Genomic DNA, 26,364 nt, shown 5'->3' with positions numbered 1-26,364 from the left:
TCATTAGACGAACGCATTTAGTTTAGTAATCTTTTAAGGACTGAAAATGAGCGTTCGCCTGAACAATCAGTATAATCATTAGACAAAGATGCCTCCCTAATACAACAGATACGTTAGAAAACGATTACATGAACTTATTTTTATTAATAAATCTGAACATTTTAGCTCATTTGCTACTTTCGACGTTAAATTGGCGTTATTTTAGCATGCAGAAAATAAATCTACTTTTCAGGCAGTGATTCTTCCAGAACATCTGTGTAATACTGAAGCAAGGTTATTTCTTGAAATTTCTTCAGTAATGACAAACACTTAAAAATTGTACCTCTTTTATCAAATTCTTGATATCGGTACTTTAATGTATAAACAAAATCATTAGACCCTGAAGCAAATGTGCCGCCTTATTCAAAGTCATTTTGCTATCCTGTAGTGCCGAAATAGTTGTATGACACCGTTTCAATACGAATTTTTGATGAAGGTGAATAGCACAGCAAATCGCTTACAGAAGAAGGTCGAAATCTTCTGAATAAGACGTAAATCTGCCGGAATATGTCGTAAGTTCTTTCAAATGAGGCCTAAATGTCCAAAATAGTTTCTGAAACTTTAGGTAGAGGGTATAGAACGACCGGGGGCCGTCGGTCTGGCATCGGCCGTTATGGTTTGGACGCCCTAGTTTGACCGGTGACGTTAGGGCTTCGCTGTTTTAGCACCGAATGGTTGGGATTATAAAATGGTTTAGGGTTACAAGGGAAAAAAGTGATGTAGCCTACTTAGGGGTGGGTGTTTGGGGTTAGAGGTAAAGTGTTGTTTATAGGCCGGAGTCTGACTTATAGGTCTTATTCCGACGGATTTAGAACTTATTCCAAATTAGACGGTAATACGACCATTGGGTATTAGTCCTATTTTGGTCTTATTCCGAATTGTGTTTCATTCCGACGTTGATGTTGTTATTATCTCGGTCTTATGGCTGAAGTCCGTGGTGATGTCTCTAAAACAGCAGTTCCCAAACTTTTCTAAAATTTTGCTTGGTGGACCCGTTGCAATCATTTTGATATTTCGCAGCCCTATAAAAATTCAAGGGTCACCTATTTTTTTTTGTAGTACAATAGTGCAGTCACGATTCTTTCTAAAGTAACAATTACTTTCTATAAGGCGAACGATTCGCTTTCAGCGGGTAGTACAGCATATAGATGATTTGTGATGTCACGAGTGACATCATAAAACACGAAACTTAAAGACTAATTCTCCTTGCGGACCCTCTGAAACTGCTGTACGGACCCCAGTTTGGCAACCGCTGCTCTAGAATATAATTTTTTATACAAAGATAACATCGGTTGGTCCTATTAAATTGTTAGCGGTGGCCTAATTTTTTGGTGGGCCTGGGGCTGCAGCCCCCTCAGCCCCCGCCCCTGGGTACACCAGTACGAAAAGGTATACAAGGGTGCATCACCAATTTTTAATGTACCATTAATTTTTGACACTCAGGATATTAGAAAAAATATGTAGGTTTCTACTGATGAATAAATTAACCTCTGTCTTTTTTTTAAATGTTGAAATAGTCTCTTTGTTATTTTCTCAAGTTGGTTTGAGTGCTGTTTTATCACATGCAATAGTACTCACAAGCATCCATAATCGAACTCTCACCGACATTGTGTAAAACTTCGACAGCTCCACTCAATTTATTCGGCATGATGATATTGATATGCATAATGATTTTTCACATCGATTTTTTCTGGCGAAAACACATAACTGAAAACAACCGATAACCATTGTAAAAGATACAAGTTCATATGACCATAGAGCACTATGACATGACTCACGCAACGCCTCTAGTGGTGAAACAATCTTATTACTTCAGGTTTTCAATACATAGTTGCCATTCTAGATTATTTTAATCTAGATTTAGATGTTTTGGTTTGAATCTAGATGTAGGATTATACAATCTAGATGTTAGATGTTTTTTTAGATTATTATAAAAAAAATATTGTACAAGCTAAATTAGTGACAGATTCGCTATTGACGATAAATATTTCAGTAATTTCAAAAGTTTTTTTTTTGCAAATTGAAAAAAAAAATGATGAGATATAAAATCGAAATTTCAGTAACTCCTATTGTTCAGTAAAATGTTTTATAAAGCAGAAATCTTAAATCTAAAGCATCAAGCAAGTCCCTTTATGCAACTTTATACGGCATTAAGCTTTTAATGTTGATTTTTTGTCCAAAAGTATTGAATATTTAAAAAAATCATTTTTAGATTATTTTTTGGATTTCTCCTTAAAAATCTAGATGTTTTTAGATTATTTTTTTGGTAAATCTAGATGATTACTGTGAGAAAAATATGGCAACTATGTTTCAATAATGAAATAAACCAAACTGAGAATAATAACATCTGTAAGCGTTTTACTATCGAAATTAAGTTTGCGCATGTAACAAAATCGCTGTGCGAAACCTCTACAAACCAAAACTACCAAGCCGGGCGTTACGATGCTGAGTTTGAGAAGTTCTGTGGTATGCAGTCATCACAAAAAACGTTTTTTTTAATTATGAAAAATGTAGGTTAAAGGTAACACACAGCTGTCAAGGTAACAGCACAACTGACACTGTTTTGTATATTAAGCATACATATCAAGTAAATTTACAATGGCTCAAGTAAAAGATAAAATGGTTTCATCTGAGGATTGGGATGTAGATTGGCAAAATGGAAAGGCCGAATTCCATCTACCAACAGTGCATAATGACTTAATAAAACATGAACTACTTTTACTTCCAAATCCTTCAAGAGTTTTCCTTCCTCTTTGTGGAAAGACCGTTGACATGAAATATTTGGCAGACAAAGGGCACGAGGTGGTGGGCTTGGAGTTTTCCGAAAAAGCAGTTATGGAGTTTTTTGAAGAACAATCTCTAAAATATCAAAAAACTTCAAAACCTGGAGCCCCCTTGCAATGCTATAAGGCAAATAATGCAAACATATCAATCTTTTGTGGGGATATGTTTAAAGCCAGTACAGAGTTAATTGGAAAGTTTGATGCTGTTTGGGATAGAGGGAGCTTTGTTGCAATAAACACTGTAGATCGTCAAAAATATGCCTTGATTATGAGCCAGCTTGTCAATATTAATGGCAAGATATTGCTAAACACATTTGTTTATGATTCAACTAAATATGGTGGTCCACCTCATACAACACCACAAAGTGTTGTTGAACAATGTTTTGAAAATTGTTTTAAAGTTAAGTGCCTTGACAGTTATAATTTTAGTATTCCAGACTTTAAGAAAATAGGCCTGGATAATACCATTATTAAGAATTACTTGTTGACGCGTAGCCAGCCGTAGTGACTTTTTCAAGTTAATGCTAAGCACATGTGGTTGTAATTTTGTAAGCCACCACATACGGAACCACTTTATTTATGTACTACTTTCCTAATATGGGATTTTTGGTACTATTTTTTGCTGTGCCAAACAATCAAATTTTTTTGTGTGAAATGATTGTAAACTACAATTTTAATAAAAATTATTTTGTAAAAATAGTAAATCAAGAAAGTCTACAAACCACAACATTAAAGGAGTCTTGAAAATAAGAATTGTAAAGAAAAAGTATGCTATATGATTACAACAAACTTGTTCAAATTGGTAGGTAACAGTCTAGTCGTAGTCTCATGTGACAGTATTACACTTTAAGCTGAGATAATTCCGATACAAGTTTCGGCTACCACTTTATACCACTTGCAGTACCTTTTCAGTGTTGTATGACTTCAGTAAAAAGATCGTCCTTGTCACTACATGCTTCCTATAATGCCTTTTTGATTGCATTGTATTGCCACAATTTTTACAAATAGGCATATAATCATACTGCTAATAACTATAAATGGAAACACTAGATTTAATAAAAGGTTTCTAAAAACAATTAAGCTGCACATGGTCATGGCTTATATTTTACTTTTTCTGGTAGTAAATAGCTTATTAATGCATGGTTGAGTACGATTGATGGCATGGAAAGTACATTCTCAGTATCACAGTTGTTTAATTAATAGATACATAAATTAGGCTGTCACCAACAAACTATAGGCATATCCGGCCCAAAGGTTTAATTCTTGCAACCCGCTGAATATTTTTTAAATGATCCTAAATTACGGTTATTAATGTTTTTACTTTATTTGCATTTTGTCTTACAAACAAATTGGGACAGTGATACATTTTAAGCGAGTGTATGCCTTGGCTTAAAAACTTAATATATGGTTACTGTGATGTGAACGCATGAAAGGCTTTGTCATACTAAAACTGTTATTTCAAACCAACTATAATAAAGCTTTTCTGGTAAAACTAGTGAAACCTATAACAAAAATTATAGCTTTTTAGAAAAGGATAATAGCCTGTATCCGTTTTGCCTGTGCCAGTTGCCTTTGTGTTAAGTCTCTTTCTTAGTATTATCTCCTAAAACCTCAAAATATATTTTAGTGTTATCCCAGGTAACAAGGCCCCCTACATTTTCTTTGCTAAGTAGCCCCTATAGTTTCACAAACTTAGGCTATCTTCATCATGTTGTCACCAAATAAATTGGTAAAAATGTAGCTAACAGTTAACCCAAATTAATCCTAACTCAAATTTCCAGGAAGCCAGGTTACTTCTATTACCGAATAGCAATGTATAAAAATGCAATTGCCATTAAATGACCCCCTGGAAATCTTCCCATGAACGGAATTTGCGAATAAGAACCAGTACTATAAAGTAACAGAAAAATTATTAGATAAGTAGCCTTCATCTGACATCACCAAAAAATTAAGATTTTCCAGATGGGGATGGCCTGTCCCATCTAACGCAGCAAAATCTAACCCAGTGGCCGGCAAATTGTGGGCCGCGGCCCAAATGTGGGCTTGGAAAGGCTTACGTGCCAAACGTGGTCCCGAGAGCCTGTCGAACCATATTTTTTTGCAAATTTAAAATTTCTGTTTTACATTATGATATGGCAGTGTTTTAGCCACCAAGGCGTGGTGTTTCATCTTAAAACTGTCACTTTTTTTTTCTTCTTCTTTTAATGCTTTTACGTAGTGGGACCAATGAGTATCATTGGTGGGACAGTAGCTCTGAAAAGAATACTTTGGGCCGCGACCGAAAAAGTTTGCCGACCACTGATCTAACCCATCTAACGCAGCACAAGATAAATCATATTAATTTTATACAACTTCAACCAACACTAAATGACATAGAAATAAATAAAAACTAGAAACAACACCTCTTATTTCTTTATATTGATAATTAATTTATGAAAAAAGCGACCGTCTACCGAAATATTGTTGTGCTAAAATTCAATCTAATATTTTTTTTATAAATAAATCAGATGGTGGAAAAAAACACAAGGTAAACAAATTACCATAGAAAAGCTTTCATGCAGCTAACGACCATTTACTTTTGTGTGTCGCCATATTTCCTCCTTTTAAAGCCGAGTATCTCGGAAGTTCGCACAGAAAATAATATCGAGAAAAAGCTCAACATAGTCGGGTCACTTAGTTTCGGCATATTCAGGTTGATGGAGGAAGGATACACGATATCGTAGTTTTGTACTAAACCCCACGCTAACGTTTTCAGAGTATAAACACGTTACGGGACACGAATAAAAAAAGTGAGAAATTCCAGTGGTTCTCAACCGCCAATCCGCGTCAACTATCCTGCCGATTCGCCAAACAATTTATATTTCACCTAGTTGCAAAAGGCAAGATGTTGAAAGCTTGTACATAAAATTTAGATCTTCGCCAGTTCCGTAATTTGCAGTATTGCGACGTAACATATAGAGTTGTAGCGTTAGCCTATAAGTAATAATTAGTGGATAATTTGGAATTTATTGTATTGTGTATTTATCAAATATTTTATGATTTGTCCGTTTTTACGCCTTTTACCAAACACTCGCTGTCACACTGAGAACAAAGCATTCGGCTGTTTCACATATGAATAATGTTATATCGTGACACATATTTTCGTTATAGATAAAAGTATTTCACCTGTGTGAACGCGTTATTGTTGCAGTTCCCGGCTGCCAAAAAGGCTTGGGTTATAAATCATTTCCGCTTTCTCGTGTCGCCTTCTCTTTTTCATGCAAACTTTCAACTTGTATATGCGAAACTTATATCAATATATCCAGTCTTGTCTAGTCAATACAGTGAGTGGTTGTGCTTGCCGGCATTAGCCGGTTTGCCCATAATAGCCAACACAAACTGTGTGGAATTGTAATCAGACAACAGCAAAACTTATTGAAGCAATAGCGAGGTTGATTGCCGAGACAAATTAGTTTAATGAGACTTGTAATTAAACCCGCATGCATCAGAGTTAATGCACGGCTCTTACAAATGAAAATCAGAAAATCCCTAAAGCTATGTCAAAAAATCCCTAGATGGCATTAAAAATCCCTAAACCATAATTAGCACGTTATACTATGTGATCACATTACCCCAAAGAGGACTAGTAGGGGTTCATGTATAGGTATACACAAATGACAAACAAATTAACCTTGTTTTACATGCTAAAAGCGAGCTGTAGATATTCCCATATTTTTTAATAACTGCCGAGCTGTAGATATTCCCATATTTTTTAACAACTGGGTTTAATGGTTCTTGTTGTATGTTTAACCACGCAAAATTTAGCCAGACTTTGCTAAATATCGCGTTTTTGTAGCAGTTTTAAGAGTAGGCAATTTTTATTTCAAACTGGTTACGGGTTTGTCGTACGTTAATTGGACACAGCTTTTCGTGACCGTAAAAATTTGCAAAGTGAAGACTTTATTCTCAGTGTATTTAAAACTGTGTAAAATTATAAAGCGGAATCATTAAATTTGCTTTCCGAACGTGTATCGCTATAGTGCAACATTAGGTAGAGCCTATGTTAAATTTGAAGGCTATTTGCGTTACCATCTCTTTATTAGGCCTACAGTCTACTCTACACCTACTCGAGAATAACGTAATATATAGCCTAATAGTGCTGCTTTTTTTAGCGTATATATCACATTTTTATTAGTTCATAAAAATTAACAGTTCATGTTTAAACATTAGGCGTAGCCTATGTTTATATTTATTTTAATTAGTTGAATGGCTATGACAGATCTGCCCCATCCATTTTCATTTGCGGGATTCTCCGATTGCTATAATCTTTATCTGTTTAAACGTCGTTAATTACGCAGAAACTGAAATACCACGTTATGATTTTTAAAGCACGCTCAACAAAACTACGTAATTTCCACTGGTGCACTGCGCGAATGTTTTGTTGGCAATGTGTCTGTCAGTATAGCGGTAGTGTACATTTTTTATAATTGCTGCAATTGAGTGTCGCAGATTCGGCAACTAAATCGCTGCGATTCACAAACTGAAGGTTAATTTTCCCAACAATAATTCTAAAACTATCTATGGCGGCCAATTAAGACCTTTATTTTTAGGGTTTGGGTCTAGGGTTAAGTAAATTTGATGTTACAAGTAAATAAAGTACATCCACATAAATATGCAGCGAAAACAAGTGTATTTAGAAATAGATCTCGTGAAAAGCGTATATAAACTAAAGTATATCTTTTTAATGGAGTTTGTGAGGTCACCGAAGCATTTAATAAAAGTCAGCATGACTAGCATCTCTTTTGCATTTTAGTTGGGACTGTCCCTCAAACAGCTTAGTAGACTAAGCTAAATGTTGAATGTAACTTAAAAAACTTTTTGTTTAATGAAAACAGTAATAAGTTAGGAATTGGATTTCGTCTTGAACTCTAGTCGAACTTTGTTACTATTACCCCCCTTCTTTATTTGAATAACATGATTTATTTCTCTTCAGTTTTAGGCGAAAGTTATTTTAGCAACATGCAAAATTAAAATAAACATAAACAAACAAGCAGTATTGTAATGACTTAAGTCAGTAACTTGACTTACGTCACTGTTTTCAAATGACTTGACTTGGCTAAAGTCATTGAGGCAAATTCCTTTGGTTGAAATAATTGTTTTTATTAAACATTTTGTTGTGGAATTAAGTTATTAATTTCATATATTCCATGTAAAACAATCAGATTGGTGGTGAGTTGATTGAGTAACCCATTATTGAGCTAGTTAAGTAATACTGTACTATGGCAGTAAGAGGTAGTTTTAGCAGAAAAGCTTTATTAAGATACCGAAGATCAAAGCCATTTGTTTAGCTATTTGATAATCACTTTCATTAAACAATATTGTCAAAAAAATAGAATCGATAAAGTTGAATTTTCACACTTGAATTATTTTACTACTTAATTTGTTGCAAACAATTGGAATACATTTAGCCCTATTTTTAGTTTTACATTCCCACCCAATAGCGTAAGATTCTGACTGCCAACAACAGGCCCTTTAAGTCAAACTTTTGTGGCTTCAGGCCATGTATTACTTTTATAACGTACTATTTGAATAACCACAAAAATGCTTGATCTACTAACTGTTTGGAATCATCCTAATTTAAAGCCTTAAAATAATGTACTAACCCTTCTGAAAAGTTTAGTTTTTCAGTTCTTTACTTTGATTAAAAAGCATTATTAGTCGGAGCTTATCAAAGCAAATAGGATTTGTTAAAAAAAAGCTTCGTTAAATGCATAATAATATGCCAAATATAGCCTATTAAGTGTGCACCTTCTATATTAGATATAATTTAAAACAGAATAGAACTTAATTAAATCAATCATCTGTTTTATCTGAAAAAAGCCTAGTTAAGTTATTTGGTTGGTGCACATATTACATTTAACCACGAAACAATATTTAAATGCATTTTAAATACAGCAGCCACCGTCGTGTGTAAACATAGAATACATAGAAATTACCTTAAAGGGTTGAAGCCAAGTACCTTAACTAAACCTTTATTTAAGAAAGTTTTGACTGGGTTAAATTATATTGGACAAAGATGACAGGATTGGTGAAAATTACATTTTGACAACACACTACTCATAACACAAAGCAGATTCAATTTGGATGAATGTTGCATGGTTTGATGATTAAAAACGCTTGGTTAATGGCATATTCAGCTGGAAAGTTTTGCTTGTTTGGACGGCTTTCTTTATCTTGTTCAGGAAACTTAGCAATGCAAGTCAAACAAATTCACTTTCGTTTTAACGAAAATTTCAAAAAGAAACATTTCTGCAAAGACTACAAGATTCCATTTGGGAGACCTTTCAAACCACTTGCTATCTCATACATACCAACAGTAATGTGGACAACATATGTTCACTTTACAAAAACTGCAACATGCAGGGCAGAACAAAAAGTCACATCTGTCACTAAAGATCAATGGGACAAAAAATGGAAAACAGGCAAAACTGGCTTTCACAGGGAAGTGGTTCATGTTGATCTGATGAAGCATGAACAACTCCTTCTGAAACCTTTTTCACGGGTTTTTATTCCACTATGTGGCAAAACAGTTGACTTAAAATACCTAGCCGACAAAGGACATGAGGTGGTTGGTTTAGAGTTTTCTGAAAAAGCGGTTTTTGATTTTTTTAAAGACCAATCTCTTTCATACAAAAAAGAATCAATCAACAGCTCTTCAATGAAGTGCTACAAAGCACTAAATTCAAACATCTTAATTTTTTGTGGAGATATATTTCAAGCAAGTGGAGATTTGATGGGAAAATTTGATGCTGTTTGGGACCGAGGGAGTTTTGTTGCTGTAAACACTGAAGATCGACAAAAATATGCTTTTATTTTGAGTAATCTTGTAAAACCTGATGGTCGCATATTATTAAATAGTTTTGTTTATGACCCAACTAAATTTGGTGGTCCACCTCATAACACACCCCAAAGTGCTATTGAGCTATGTTTCAAAAAATATTTTCATGTTAAGTGCCTTGATGATAGTTATGACTACATCAGACAGGAATATAAGGAGCAGGGTCTTGATAACATGATTATCACCAATTATTTGTTGACAATAAACCCTTAAATTTGTAACAGACTTACAGTATCTGGCCAACCTTCTAGTGATACGCATTGACCCAAATTCGCTCTTTTTTGCACCCCTGAAGTTAAATGCTGTGTTCGCCTAATGAATTGTAAACCTTATCATGCGTATCAGGTGATGGCGATCTAAGAGGTGAAATATTACTCATCTAAGAGTTAAATATTTGAATAAATAAAGAGGCAATTAACAAGGAAAATTTCGTTCTAACAATTTACACCAACAAAGACTTAAGGGGGTGCAAAAGTACAAACTGCAAGTGCACATATGTACTTTTTTACTCTAAAGGTATTCTCAAGGGAACTCCTATGCGCAAATATGCAATCAAATCCAGTTAAATTGTGTTAAGCGCAAAAAATAGTAAATATTTCATGACAAGTAGGCTCAAAATTCCTTATTGCTCAAAATAACAACGTTCATAGTCAAGCTTAATAGCAATTGTACACTGAAGAGGCGTCCCACAGTGCAACATAGCATAGTATGCATTGCACAGTGCCTTTGGGGGAAATATTACATTTATGTAGTTAAAATAGACACAAATATAGTTTGTAAGTGGTGGATGGTACCTATTTTGGTGATTTTTAACCAGTCTTTCGTGATAGATCGTCAGGCGTTACGCCAGAAATTTATTTATTTTACTATTGTTCCAAGAAATACATGTCAAAATCATGTTATAGTTGTAACGTTGTTGTTTATAAATCTACCAATTATCTATCACCAGTTCAATGGTTTCATTGTGATTTGCCTAATTTATTGTTGTGCAATAATTGAATTGTAATTCATTTGCCTGTTGCTGCATAAACACAAAGCAGCCCGAATATCTTTTTTTGTGCTCATCCAAACATGCCCAGATTTTGCAATAAGAAAAAACTAAAGTTGAATAATATTGTTATGTTATATATTTTTTACACTATTATAAACTTTTGTATGGTGTAAGACAAGTGTTACATGGCCTAAAAAGGTTGAAAAATGCTGGTCTATTTTACTAAATTGCGACAATAGTGATTAATTGGTTGTAAGTCAAGTAGGAGTAATTTAGTGCTGCAAGTAACTTTGCAGTAAATTGCAAACACAAGAATTTTATGCTCGAATTTCAATCTTTTTTTTTAAAACAATAAATACTTTATATGCCTAGCACTTCATTTATTCCCCACTGAACAACGTGCTTCACACTCATTGTAACTTTTTTCAGAATGTCACACCAAAGTTAATTTACAAATTCTAGTGAGGAATGTTGGTACATATTCAAGCTGACAAAATATATATGAGATTAACTGTGTGTTTAAACAATCACCATGTGTTTTTTATAATATTTGACATTTGTATTTTGCAATATTCAAAATCATATATCTGTTTTATGCAAGTAAACAACCTTGTTAGTGTTATTTTTTAATTATAACCAAGGTGGTTTATATATATTGTTTTTGTTTGGGTATTTATATTTATGTGTTTGTATATTTCAACTATCTCTCAATTTTCCATTTAATTAACAACTCCTCAATTCTATATTTAATTTTCCACTCCTCAATTTTATATTTAAATAACACTCATCAATTTTTCATATATTTAGGAAATAAAGCTAATTATATAAATGTGTTGAATGTGTCGTATATTTGACTTTATTTAAAATGGAACAAAAAGATCATGGTGTGCTTAACAATGACATGAGTTTGGATGATTGGAATTATTTGTGGAAAGTAAATCATCTCCCTTTCCACATATCACAGGTTTGCAAAGACCTTCTGAAGCATGAAAAAGAGTTCTTACCTACAAAGAGCAGAATTTTTGTACCTCTTTGTGGAAAATCTGTGGACATGAGATACCTGTATGATAAGGGTCATTCTGTTGTAGGCCTTGAGATTTCAGAGAAAGCAATCATAGAATTTTTTAAGGAAAATGCCTTGCAATTTGTTAAAAATTCTATTAACTCCACTAATTTATACTCTACAGCAGACAATAGACTAACGCTTTTCCAGTGTGATCTTTTTACTGCTACCCCTTCTCTTTTGGGTAAATTTGATGCTATTTGGGACAGAGCTTCGCTAGTTGCAATTAATGTGGAAGATCGTAGTAAATACGCAAGTTTGGTCGCTGATATTTTAAAAGTAGATGGGAAATATATGATTAACTGCTGTCGTTATGATGGTATGCAGTTTGGAGGCCCGCCACATACTTTTGATCATGTTGATATACAACGGCTCTATGGAAGGAATTTTAAAATAAAACTGCTGGAATCATACAATGCTGGCAGCAGATTCAATATGGATTCCTTCTTTATTGACAATTACCTTCTTAAACCTTTGAATTCTTTATTTTAGAACTTTTTTTGTTCATTTTTGATTTGCATATGCACTTTTCAGCCTGTCATATAAATGGCCTCATGGAGTCATGTAAAAATACATCTTTGTTATGTAATGCCTGGAAAATCTTTAATTGCATTAAACCCACCAGATCCTAAGGTCATACTCACATCTAGTGCTTTGGCTGCACCTTGTAAGTTGCAAATTCTATCGTTGGACTAAACACTTGAAGCGCTGTGTAAGGTCAGCAACTTTTTGAGTCAACCACGTTTATCTGTCAGATGACCGGTAGTGTTTTCAATATCGTATTTTTTTCTTATATCATAGTTTTTTTCTATTTTCGCTTGTCAGTTATGTACATTTTGCCAAAAATGTCTATCCTTTATATAAATGAACTTTACTTCAACAAACTTGTTCTGACAATAGTATAAACTGTGATGATAAAACAACATATTTTTTTTACTTAAAAACAGTGTTTTTAACAAATTTTGACTTCTGTGTCCCACTTTTCATTGTTGTGTCAGCAGTATTACTGTTTTGTCAGCAGTATTAAACACCTAATTTTTTGTGTGTTCAACGGAATAATTATTATTTCTGTTTAGTTTTACAAGGTTTTGAATGTGTTTTACCGACACGGTTTTTATCTATAGGCGTTAAAAAAACTGAACGAATGGCAAGCGACAGTGCGACCATACTGCCCGACAATAAGGAGCCGAACGAGTTCTGGATAAAACGCTGGAATGCCAACAAGGCCACATTTCACAAGTCCGAGGTGCACAGCAACCTTGTGAAATACGAGAGTCTCATGCTCCCAACAACGGGCGCCATATTTTTCCCGCTTTGCGGTAAATGCGTGGACATGCGCTACCTGTCGGACCGTGGTCACCGGGTTGTTGGAGTGGAGCTAAGTGAGCTGGCAATTTCACAGTTTTTCTCTGAGAACTCGTTGAGCTACGAAGTAAGCAAGTCGGCCAACTTCGACGTGTATAAATCGACCAGCGGTGACCTGACCATCTTCAGGGGAGACCTCTTTGAGGCAAACTCTGCAATGCTTGGAAAGTTTGACGCCATCTGGGATCGCGGTTCTCTGGTCGCTATCAACACAAAGGACCAGAGAAAATACGCCGATTTAATATTTGGCATTCTGAAACCGGACGGAAAATACCTTGTAAATTCAATTGAATACGATGCAACTAAATTCGGCGGGCCGCCGCACGCTCTATTTAAAAGCGATATCGAACAGTTATTTGGGCACAAATTCGATTCGAAGTTGCTTGAACACTTTGACTTCGTTTCTGACCATTTACAAGAAATGGGTGTAACTGATTTGTATTGCGCCCTTTACCTTCTGACTAATAAGACGACGCAGTGAACTTTATCTCTGCTTTAACCACTTATATGGATATATCGTATATAGTTATACCCACCTGTGTGTTTGTGATTAATTTTTACCGTAAAAACAATGTGAAGCAACAGCGTGTAAGAGGGTGTCGTAGAATTAAAATCGCTTTACAGAAAACATCCGAACTTGTATTATGACAAAATTTTAATAAATGTTTTTTTACTGACGTTGCCATTAAACATAATATTAGCGTGTACAAAAAGCGTGTTGCAGTGGTGGTTAGGCCCATCACAAAGCGCACAAATCATTTCAAGCATAAAAAGCTTAAGTTTTGAATAAGAGTAAGGTGAGCAGTGTTCCCTTTTGAGAACTTTTTCTGCTAATCAAATAGTGTTTAATGAGCATGACAATTTTAAGACTAAGTTAGCTGGGCCCCGGGGCAAAATAATGTTTTTTTGTCGTAAATTTTAAAGGTGGCGTTAAATCATAAAACAAGAGGCCATTAACTGATCAGTTATTACCTAATTCGAATTTCCCGTGATGTTAATTTATGCGAATTCTACAACTATAAACACAACGATATTAACCAAATACTTGCGAGACGTGTTTTATTGTGCTGTAAGTTGTTTTATTCAAATGCAATGGCAGTTTGTTTAATTTATATTTAGTGGAGCTAAATAGTACGGTAGTTATAGTAAGGTGCCCCCGATTTGTGTCTCGTCGAAAAAACTTACTTTAGTGTACATGAATGAAAGTTGTCATGAAAGCATTTTTGTCACAATTGTGAAATACGTTTCACCGCTTTACAGTCGAGCAAATAAAATCGTGCGGGCGAAGTTGAAAAATCTGTTTGGTGTGAGCATTTTTTTTTCACGCTCTGGCGACTGCAGACTTGGACAACTGGATTTATTTTGGCTTTTTAAACCTAGATTAGAATTAAAACATTCAGTTTATCGAAATTAGAGTGAAATTAAATCATTTAGTTTTCTCAAAGGAATTAGAGTTACCGAAATCTTAAAAAAATAATTTCAAGTCGAATTTAAACCAGAATTAGATTAAATTATTTTAACATTACTTGAAATTGAAAATTAATCTAATAACATTGTGAATGATAATAATGTGTTTGTTAATTTTACGCCTTTTATCATGCTGTAACAATTACGTACAATTCGTTCAAACCAAAGAGTATTAATTCAATTCCTTGTTTGACTGAGAGACTAAAATACCGTTGGACAATGCATTTTTGGTAAAATTCGAATTGAAACTAGAATGAGATCACACAAGCAATTCAAACATGAGATTAGAATTATAATTATAATTAGCCGCATTTTACTCTAATTCATTGAAATTTTACTTTGATTCAGTCTAAGTTTACCAAAAAATTGTTAGTACATTTGTTTTGTGAACGCCTGCTTGAATATTTTGTTGCCTGCGGAAAACACGTAACTTTCTGCGAGGCCAGATTAATCTGTCTTTAAGCTTGCTAGTTTGACTACTTTATTTCTAGCATTTCTTCATTGGTCACCAATAAAATAGTCGTTTCTTATTAAGCAGGATACAAAGGAACTTTTCTTTGTCGGCAATTAAAAAACTGTTTTGTGGAATCTCTTTTTTTATTTTAATTTAGTATTCGGTAACTCTTTTTCAACTGCTCTCTATAGTTCACGCGAAATGACCGTTTATAGTTTAACGTCATAGCAGTGGGGATGCGATCAGTAAACATTGGCATATTTTGAGCTATTTTCGCTCCGTCAGCAAACTCTACCAGTGGTTGATAAGTAACCCATCAAATATTGTCAGACAACTTTTGCACAAGTGTCAAGGAGACCGGCAGACTCTCTCAAGCAGGAAGTTAGAACAAAGGATAGAAATTCACTAGTTGTAGTTGTTTTTTTACTCACTCATATTGCGTTTGTTTTGGAATAAACATGATCAATGAGTCTTGAACTTCTAGCATCGTATGTGCAATAAACAGAGAAATGAGTTTGATTTAAACACACTTCAGAAAAACGAATTTTATAAAAGAGCATCTTAGGTTATTAATTATTACGAAGAGCAATGTGCTGCCAGTAGTTATTTATACGAAAATGTAGGCATATTCTCATTCGAAAGTGCACAACGTAACGTCATTTGGTAGCAATCGTTGCACATGTGTTTTAAACGTAGCTGATCAAAGCTACCATGTAGTAAAGTCGTATTTATGTTGACACTATTTAATTTTATAGACATGCCGAATTAAACATAAATTGGTTTTAATACCATGAAAGGTTATGAAAACCAAAAACAGCTAACACGCAGTGCAGAGAGCTAATTTAAAATCTATATTTACTCTAGATAAGGCAAATGTAGTCGACAAAAAATGTTTTTTTGTTTATCTCACGATAAATACATTTAACATGTGCATGCGCATCGGGCGACACACTTTTGAGGTTTTATTGCATTTCGCCTCGCCGAAAGTTTTTTTCTCGTCAGCCGTGGTGATGTTAATAGATGGGCAAGTCGATAGCAAATACTACGATAGAGTCTCAGTTTAAAGATTGTAAATTGCGTTTTAATATTCAAAATATATTTTGAAACAACTTATAGGTTGCATGTCAAACAAATATAAAATTGCGATGTAATGATTATAAGTATACTTATACAGTACGCAACGTAACGTGATTTTTTCAGTAAATGAAAATAGACATATTTAGTTAATTTATACAACAAAATGAAAGTTCTAGTGATTGGATCTGGCTGCAGCGGACTGGTAGCAATGAAATGCTGCATCGACGAAGGATTAGATGTGGTGTGCTACGAGAAAAATCAAGATATTGGCGGTAAGTATCATTCAAGTATTGGTCAATTTAATTCAATATAATAAAAACGTATAATCTGCAGGTCTGGATTTCCTTTTACAAAATCCGACGAAAGGATACAAACTCGTTTGCAATTTTCGGAGTCACAAGTGGCCCCTGGTTTCTCCTTAATCTTTGTTTATACATAGAATATTAAATGGTCAAAAACTATTCTTAAAAGTTCATGCTTGCGCCAAATATACTTTTTAAACACCTTAACTCATAATTACGCCTAAATAAACTTTATATTGCTTATTGTTGTTGTACCTATATACATTTCAGTAGCACCTATATATTTGATACTTAAAATAACGCCTAATGGTCAAAATAGTTTTTTATTTTAATTAAAAAAATTAAAAAAGTATAAATTTAGAATTTAATAATTTTGTATAAAAATCAGAAGATTGCCAAAGCTTTTAACAATTTAAAGTAATTCAGCAAAATCAACAGAGTGATTGACTCCACTTCACAACTAGCAAACATGAGTGGAATATTCAATAATATTTCGTGGTTTCGCCTTAAAAAATGATTACAAGATGTAAGCCGATCTATAAAAGGCAGCACCACCAACGATACCAACGATATGCTTGTCTGCAGTATGCTATAAATGCGTAAACGCTTTACTGTTTATGAAAAAGAGACTTTAAGCCCAATAAATGGCAAAATTGTGATAACAACTTGCCAAAAATGCGGTTTATTAACTTGAAAATTTTACAGACAGTCACGGAACGCCGCAGGCTGCTAATCGCGTGCTTCCTTGAAATTTTCAAAAAGGGCCTTACTGTGACTTGGAAATAATTTTAAAATTGCATCTAAATAACTTCTGCCTTAAATTAAATAACTTCTGCCCTTAAAAAATTGACCTTTAAAGGATTACGTTTAAGTTGATGAGTTTCGTCATGGATTAAAAACAACTCATTAAACACTTTAGTTGTCAGAATTGTGTAATGAAGAAACTTTTATTATTGCCCCTAAAAACAATTTAAAAAGGCAATATTCATCAAATACAAATCATGGCAGAACCTAAGATTAAATATGAAATCAACCAATCAAATCGCAAGGGTAGCAAAAGACACGCCTAATATAGTAAATATTTCAAATGTATTTCATCAAACACATGATAACATGTACAGGCCTATTCATTATGAGAAGTAGCAGCTAGGCCACTTTTGTACACTATACTAAAAATGCTTGGTTGTCGTGATCTTAAATGATTACGATCGCTGAAATTTTCCAGGTCTCTGGCGGTTCGAGCCTGACGCAAAAAACGGGGCCACCGTGTACAAGTCAACCTACATCAACACGAGCAAGACTGCCATGAGCTTTTCCGACTATCCTATGGCCAAAGAGGCGCCCAACTTCATGCATAACTCGAAGGTTTTGATCTACTACCGCGACTACGCGAAGCAGTGAGTTTTTCTTTGCTCAATATAAACGCGATTAATGTTTGTTGCAACGAAAAAATTACTCCTTTGACTGAATGTTTCGCTTGGCCTCGCATTGGACCCTAACAAACCAAAGGGCGTAAAATATCAAAATAGGACAAAAGTTTGTGTTACAGATGAACAAAGGGCCCAATAGGTGAAATCCGCGCCTACGTTTGTTATTTTGAAATATTAAGTTTAAAATGTCTTGTAAACGAAATTGTTTTAAAATATAGAGATTTACAACAAATGAGGTTGTTGCATGCAAATTGAAATATTTTCAAATCGGCTGAGCTTACAATAAATTCGGTTTTGGCTAATGTATCAACAGCTTTAATGAAAATTTTAGGGATGTATTGAAAGTGATGGATTAGGGTAAATGCGAAAGCCAAGTCACGTAGGCATACCACAGAGTGGCTCCACGAAAGCGTATATTACTGTCAAGTGGCACACATTTCCAAAATCGACACTGCGTTTGGCGATGGCCTACTGAACGTGTAGGAAGTTGTCGAAATGTTATTTTTTGGCAGCGCCAAACCAACCCTAACTCGAATGGTCGTCGTGACAGATGAAGGGCCCAGGGTTTGTGAATGATTCGTTCGCGATGTTGTTCACTTTACAAAAAAGCGAAATCGCATACGATTGAAATGCACCTTTTGTATTCCTATTCTTGGTTTTGTATGGGCGAACTACAAAATGTTTAAATGCCACAATGCAATGACGCTATAATAACGATGTTTATATCTATTTTTTGGCAAAGAGTCGAGGTCGAATTTCGCAGCGATTCGTTGCTGGATCGCGCATCTACCGGTCATTGTAATTTAACAACTGCGTGTTTTAGATTAATAGCCCATGCGTATCGTGCGTTGTTCGAGACAGGAATTCAATAAATAGACCTGCTCGACAAGAAACCACGACTTTAATCACTACAAACTGTGTTTTTAAGCCAGCGCATTAGCTGTGCGTGATCAAGTCAAACGATAAAAGCATGAACCTCCATAAGTTCGTTATCTTGCCTTGTAATATTCACACGATTTTTTACAAAAATGGCGCCCTCTTGTTCACGATTTTGTTCAATAAATTTGGTTTGCCAATACACACTCACGTTTCGCAAACCACTCACATTCAGCAACACGTTTACAAAATTAATGTACGAACCAGGATTATTTGGATTAACATTGACACAAAATAATAAAATAAGATAATTAATAGAAAAATAATTAGAATTTGAACGTGTATTGCTTAAACTATGCGTTCACCAAAACTCTGCAGTGGCTTATTAAGGATTTTTTTCTAATTGGAGGTGTAAACGAATTCGATTGTTATCTTTGTATTACACAAAACTACTATCGATCGGCAATGCACTACATTTCAAATCAGCAATGCACTGCATTTTCAATGTAGGTGGCCTTGATATCTTGGCTGATGGCTGGATGGCTGCATGGAAGGTCGTAAAGTTAAGATCATTACGTTTTGGCAACGATTTTTACAAACGCGAAAGATTATACGTTTTCATCAAAACGTTTTGTGAAATACATCCTTTGTTGTATAAACACATTTGATTGATGAACTCATATTCGTTATGCAACCCGACACTATGCTTACCTCAGACCCACTTTTTAGGCCGCTTCAATGATCTCAAATAGAAAAACGTCTGCAAACACCCTGGTAACGTATTACTACCACAACAATATGTATTATAAAAACAATCGGCTACGATCCAATACCAAATAAGGAAAGGATTCTCAACCATGATTTGCTTTTATAGCATTTTTTTCCTTTAATTTTTTTCACCTTTGAAAGGCAACTTTTTTAAATTATTGGGCTAACAAAATGGCATGCAACTAAACTTGCCAACGTTAAAGCAACGTTTGCCTAAAAGCCTAACAAATTACAAACTTTGAGGGTTTCCATTTTTACCTTTTTAAAGATATTTTGCTATATTACAAGTCACGTTGTAAGTTAGATAAACTTAGAAGTGTGCTGATTGTGGCAAATTGGATTGCAATTAACGAAGTTACGCAGATCGCGCTAACCGGGAAAACAATGCGTTAATTTGGTTTTAGTTAGCAAAACGTGACGCATTTGAGCACATAAAAAGCTTTACCACTTGGCTGTACCTAAACACGTAAAAGGTTTCTCCAATGATTGCAAATGATACTGTTCGACGATTTCTTTTATATTATTTAAGTCGGATAGGTGGTGCTCATGATCATGTTCACGATCAAATGACCTTTGCCAAGACGTTACAGCCAAAAAATTCGGCAAAAATACGTTAACTGAATAATTTGGCAAAATTTGTGTTTTTATAAATTCTGAATTGTGAATCTACACGACATAAGAGTTATACGCTGTGGATACATAGAAAACTCGACAATATTACACGACGCCTTTAGGATGAATAGCGTCTTACGGCTTTTTGCATTGTGCTGTCCTGAATAAAGTCAAATTCCTTCATAAAGTAAACAAAAGTTTGAATCAACCGACAGCCGCCAACCCTTGTTTTTCCTAAATTCATCCAAGGCCGCATAAGTTACTGTCAACGGAAGCATTGTGCAGCGCTAATATAAGTAGACAGAACTTGTCGATAACGTATGTGTACTGTTGTTTTTAGTTTCAAATTACTTCCAAAGATTCGTTTTCACACCGAAGTCCTTTCGTGTAGACAAGCAGGCGACTTTGAAAAGACTGGAAGATGGTTTGCATAGGCCTACGTTACTTTAATATTATTTTTCATACCATCTGAAGTACATCGTGAGCCTATACGTACTTCTAAAAAATCACTGCACATCAACCACGGCTTAACGAAAAACAAGTTTATATACCACGTGATAAAGTTTTATAAGCTTTTACGGTAAGGTTTGTAATGAAGTAACACTAGTGTCGATAGCGCAATACACCCGAATTAAAAAAACAGCACTGAAAAAACTTCACAATAATATGCAATCTGTAGGCCATGTGCTGCATGTTTGTATGTTGAATTCAACATTTTTTAAATAAATTTTTGTTTTTTATGTTCCTTCTGTGTCTAAATTGTAGATTTTATCCTTTCGTAATTATTCCAGGACAGTAAAGTCACGCAATTCAGAGACTGGGGTGGAGAAGGAAGAAATCTTTGATGCAGTGATGGTAGCTGTTGGACACCACGCAGACAAGCATTTGCCTTTGAAAGACTTTCCAGGTTGAAAACTAGTTAAACACAAATAGGGCTATCAATTTTGTTTGTGGCCTAGAATTTGCTTGGCATTTTATTACCGCCTTAACGATGGCATACCGGTTATGCAAAGGCGGGGACAAACCCAGACAAAAAACGCTTTAAAGGCGCACAAGCTTGACATCATGTCAACTTGAGAACATTGGGGTTATGCAATATGTATTGTTGTTTAAAGCACGACACAAGCTGTTGCCGGCCATTGAACCTGAAGAATTCAGATTAATTTAGTTTTCTGTGGCGCAACGATTAAATGAAAATGTCACGTGACAATTTATTACTTTTGCACAGGTATGTCACAAAGCCTTTGCTGCTCAATTTGTTCTTGTTTTAAAAACCTGTGCCATTAAACAACGACATTTTCCGGTTTTGTTTCTCAACTTTGTATGTTTGCCTAAATTTCGCGATCACCTGGGAAAATGACAGTATTTTAGCATCTTCATTAAGGAACAACATAGGCCTTTGAAAATGCATATATAATCATCTCAAACTTACCCTTCGTCGTTTTACAGACTGGTGTTCCTACTCTTTTAACTATTTTTGATCCAACAGGGATCGAAAAGTTTCCAGGCAAGGTAATGCATAGTCACGACTATAGAGACCACAAGGGTTTCGAGAACAAACGGGTATTGGTGGTTGGACTCGGTAACTCTGGATCTGATATCAGCATCGAACTGTCGTGGCACGCCAAACAGGTTTAAAACTAACACAATAGAAATTCATTTTACTTCTAAGCAACAAAACAATCTTTTGGTTGTCGAATCAGTTAATCAAACTATTTTTTTATTTAATTTCTGGCGATAGAAGGTAACATATATAAGTTATAAAAAATGGTTCTAAACATTATTGAAAGTTGATCAAATTACACCTAGATCATTATTGCACAAGGTAAAAATACCTGCCTTGATGAGATTTTTTTACGGTATTGCAAATGATTATTAAAAAGTGTCCTGATTCGACTGATTAACTCAAGTAACACACCTCGGGGAACGTCGCTGCACACCTGGTCTCGCTGCTCACCGGTTTCGAATGACTGTTCACATCGGTTACATGGTAATAGAAATGAAAAGTTGCCATTAAAGGCGAAGCACCGTTTTACCTTTCTTACACCATAAGAAACGAAATAATTTATTGTCAAACTTTTATAACCAGTACTATTAAGCAATTTTGAAACTAACCGGAGTTGTACTCATATGTTTTGGTTGGTCAGTGCGTCTTTATAAATGTGACAGATTACAGATATACACGTGTCTAATCCGCAAAGTGTAACTGATTCAATACACTTTTTTTCAAATTTGACTAATAAATGTATGTTCAACATCTATATAGGAAAACAATCGCTTCCTAGTCAGACTGAGATGCTTAAGGACATCCAAGACAAGCTTGATTGGATTCATGGACGTTTCTATAAGAGCCACAGACATCACATTGAGGCATGTAGGCTACTTTAAAAAAAATTGAACCGCTTTAAAGCCCACATACAGGCGATCTACATTTGTTGTAGTGTCGTTAGAGCGAAATAGCAAACGCGAAACATTTTGTATATGTAAAGTTAACTTCCAAAAAAGATATATAAATATGTACAAAAATATAGCTTTGTGGGGGCCATGCCCTGGTGCCCAGTATTTCGTCCATGTTCTTTTAAATCCATTTAGCTTGTGTAATACATGGCGATTATGCCTTCGCACAATTGCAAATATCATATTATAAAAACACGTTTAGTTTTCCTATCTTTTACCACCAAATGTTTCACTGAATATGTGATGTTAGAAATCACATTGATCCGTGCAAGATAAATGTCGACCTTTAGTTCTGATCAGTAACAGCAAAATACTCTAGCAAAGCTGGCGATTAAGGTCAGACACAATTAACAGATCTTAAAAAATATATATACTATATATATTATGCCAAAAAAGACATCGTCAGTATATCTTAATTCGAATTCACTCATTTATTCGAATTAAATATATATAATATATTTTAATATCAGTTAATTGTGTCTGACCTGAATTGCTAGCCTGCTATATTTTGCTTTTACCGCCAAATGCCTAATTTTTTAATTCTTAAAGTAACTTTTAAAAGTCTTGTATATTAGCTGATTTATGCATAATTGGCATATAGCAATTCGTCTAATGACCTAATTTTGGCTACGCAACTTAATTGTATATCTTTATACAGGTGGATCATATCGATTATTTGGACGAAATATCATCGATAATTGGTTGCAAGCCAAATCTATACAAACTTTGGTTTACTGATCCAAAATTGGCATACAAGGTACAGAGAAGTAGTAAATAACAGAATTTATTATTTACCAGATTTAGTGACAGTGCGTTTATAGCCTAACAGTATGTTGAATTATTTTTTTTGTGTTTATAAATTTAAGCCATAACATATTCCCTTAGAAACTTTGTTTTTTTATATGAGGCCCTGTAAACTGTATTATGTAAAAAAGCTAAACTGAAGCCTTTTAAGGCATTTCTGCTCTGTAAAATTCAAAGAATATACATGGGCAAACATTTAGGTTATGCTGAAAAACAACAAAAACATGATTTTACTTTTAATGCTTTATTCTGACATCATTATGTAAATGTAGTTAAATTACGACAGAAATTACTTTATGCTACTATTCTATTTTACTTTATTCCGAAAAAAGTCCTTAAAAGGGAAGTAAAACGAAGTGTTATTATCAAACGTCTAATGGAATTTTAAAACGCTCATATGGAAAATAAAGCCCTAGAATTTCGTATTTTTTTGTATTTCTTTCTATCCAAATAATCAAACCGAATTATTTCTAAATAAGGGCGACTCGAGTTGGTTCTTTTAGGTTTTTTTCGAAATGACGTCTTCGTACCAGTTTCGGTTGCAAGGTCCTGGTGCAGACTACGACGCTGCGAGAAAGCGAATTATGGAACAAACGGAAAGTGCACTTTTTCCTCTGAGAACAAGAGTTGCTAAACTTGACGCAAAACCAAAATCTAATCGAATGTTTTATGTCATCATCGTCCTTGGAATTGCTTTCTACTACTTCTTTGTCAACCAGTAGCTGAAGAATGTTTTGCTTGTAGATGTGGATGTCTTTTTCATGTTTTCATATAGCTGTATTTTGTAAGTAGGCCTAGTATAAACCAACTGTAAAAAGTAAATAGCCAATTCTAAAATTCTATAAAGTACAGTTCTTTTCATTATTATCCCTATGTCGTGCACAGAGGCACATTTATGAACGTCTTATCTCCTAACGTCAAATAAACGAACCAAATAATCTTTCGAGTTTTGAACTTACAGTGGTAGGTTTGTTACCATTGAGTACCCAATCAAGGATTATTTTGAAATTTTCTGAGAAGTCGCGACCACAAGTTTTTTGTGAATAATAATTCCACTTTTTATTCACATGATAAGCAAATACAAAAATTAAAGCAATTTAAAACCCTCAAATAGCACATAACGTCAACATGTATATCTAAAAGCAGAAAAAGAGAAACATTGACAATGTTAAGTTTAGATAGGGTTGTTAAAAGCACGCAGCCTCGTACAAACGTATAAAAAAGCTTAAAACGATATTTATTTATTTATAGCCTTTATAGGCAGTGTGTGCTTATTTCTAAGATGTGTGCTTTTTTTGTGAGCAGTGTCTTAGAAAACATGAATGTGCTTGTTTCTAAGAAACGTGCTTATTTTAGAGTTGTGAGCTTAGTTTGCTATACATTATATCACAAATCAAGTAAACTCTCGGCTTGACGTGAGGATGACATTGTAGTTTTAGGCATATGTGTGTACTAACAAAATATTATGGAGGAAATGAGTCAGCAATAGCACGTTTTTTGTGACAAACATAAAAATGAATTTCCTAGTGTCAAACGAGTCGAACAGGAAAAAGCTACGATCATTGTTGTTATTGATATTGTGAAATAAGCCTAGATGCTATAAAAAAAAACAGCAATTAGTACTCACAATCAAAACTTCACTAAGTAAACTAGACTACCGAGCAATGGCAGCTGAGACTGCGTATAAGAGTTAAATAAGGGTGGTAAACTACTACGACTACGTCATCTCAGAACAGCGTGTTTTTTTTGGTCTTGTTAGATGCCTGTATGTTTATCTGTAACATATATTGTCTATTAGTACAAAAGTTTTGCGGCACACTTAGAAAAATCACCAGTGGGACATTTTTTTTCCTGGCCGTTTATAAAAAAAGTTTGGTGCCCCTGTTCTAAAGCGTCACGTATTTTATATAGAAGGTTTTACCAATTTCAACCGAAAAACGCATATTTTTCGCGCTTTGCGCACACAAAATAGGTGTTTGGGTTTTTTCGATTCTATTTTTTATGACGTTATTCCTGAAAGCTTGGATTTTACCCTGCTATCCTGGATATTACCCTGGTCATCAGTAGCGTGCTTCTTTTATTGGAGTAGCGTATTTTTTGGTCTGAGCAGATGGTAACCCTGTTTATAGGTGATTTATCTGTACTTATACGGTAGGCTAAGTTTTGTATGATGCCAGTCTAAATGTTTTTACTTAAAATACGACATACACCAGGGTAGTTAAGAGACCATGCCACCTAACAAATATATCTTTTCTATTTTATCTTCAAAATTTTAAATCTTATATTGATTTGTAGTATGATTTATTTATCTAAAAAAATTAAATAAAAAAAAAAAAAAAAACTTAAAAATTAAGGTAAACGTTTTTCGTACAACTGCAGTTTTCGCAAAAAAATTAAAACGGTCCTATTTTAAATACAATTTTTGACGACCTAAACCACCAGACAGATTATAAATTCGATCCCTATTTTTAAACCCAATCAAGGATTATTTTGAAATTTTCTGAGAAGTCGCGACCACAAAAAGTTTTTTGTGAATAATAATTCCACTTTCTATCCACATGATAAGTAAATACAAAAATTAAAGCAATTTAAAGCCCTCAAATAGCACATAACGTCAACATGTATATCTAAAAGCAGAAAAAGAAGAACATTGACAATGTTAAGTTTAGATAGGGTTATTAAAAGCACGCAGCCTCTTACAAACGTACAAAAAAGCTTAAAACGATATTTATTTATTTATAGCCTTTATAGGCAGTGTTGCCATACTGTTGCTTATTTCTAAGATTTGTGCTTATTTTTGTGAGTAGTGTCTTAGAAAACATGATTGTGCTTGTTTCTAAGAAACGTGGTTATTTTACAGTTGTGAGCTTAGTTTGCTGTATTTTAGTTTCGAATATTGTCCTTTATCAATTCTTTCATTTTGACGGAGGAGTGAGAAACTTCATTTATTTATATTAAATAGTTTCTTTTATCCAGATTATATCAACAATACATTATAT

The 26,364-nt window shown here is 34.3% G+C and overlaps 3 protein-coding genes and 1 pseudogene across 3 annotated transcripts; all 4 read left to right on the top strand.

Moving 5' to 3' along the window:
- The first annotated feature begins 1,877 nt into the window (after positions 1 to 1,877).
- Positions 1,878 to 3,858, top strand: LOC146132284 (thiopurine S-methyltransferase-like). Its single transcript, XM_083396962.1, has one exon. It carries the CDS (start codon positions 2,638 to 2,640, stop codon positions 3,325 to 3,327), a length of 690 nt encoding a protein of 229 aa, XP_083253088.1. The 5' UTR covers positions 1,878 to 2,637; the 3' UTR covers positions 3,328 to 3,858.
- A 5,000-nt stretch (positions 3,859 to 8,858) lies between these two features.
- On the top strand, positions 8,859 to 11,326 carry LOC146132283 (thiopurine S-methyltransferase pseudogene; annotated as a pseudogene).
- A 919-nt stretch (positions 11,327 to 12,245) lies between these two features.
- Positions 12,246 to 14,284, top strand: LOC146132282 (thiopurine S-methyltransferase-like). The gene has a single exon (XM_083396958.1). The coding sequence runs from the start codon at positions 12,898 to 12,900 to the stop codon at positions 13,597 to 13,599; it is 702 nt and encodes a 233-aa protein (XP_083253084.1). The 5' UTR covers positions 12,246 to 12,897; the 3' UTR covers positions 13,600 to 14,284.
- Positions 14,285 to 16,235: 1,951 nt separating this feature from the next.
- On the top strand, positions 16,236 to 24,286 carry LOC146132281 (dimethylaniline monooxygenase [N-oxide-forming] 2-like). Its single transcript, XM_083397261.1, has 8 exons — positions 16,236 to 16,388; positions 17,644 to 17,815; positions 20,445 to 20,528; positions 20,896 to 21,011; positions 21,594 to 21,736; positions 22,274 to 22,474; positions 23,220 to 23,318; positions 23,869 to 24,286. Exons 1-8 carry the CDS (start codon positions 16,280 to 16,282, stop codon positions 24,085 to 24,087), a joined length of 1,143 nt encoding a protein of 380 aa, XP_083253387.1. The 5' UTR covers positions 16,236 to 16,279; the 3' UTR covers positions 24,088 to 24,286.
- The last annotated feature ends 2,078 nt before the right edge of the window (positions 24,287 to 26,364 follow it).

Source organism: Ascidiella aspersa, chromosome 9, assembly GCF_963924565.1.
Source record: "Ascidiella aspersa chromosome 9, kaAscAspe10.2, whole genome shotgun sequence".
NCBI classification, from domain to species: Eukaryota; Metazoa; Chordata; class Ascidiacea; order Phlebobranchia; family Ascidiidae; genus Ascidiella; species Ascidiella aspersa.
Note: the sequence above shows the minus strand (reverse complement) of the source record. Positions and strands in the feature narration are given on the sequence as shown.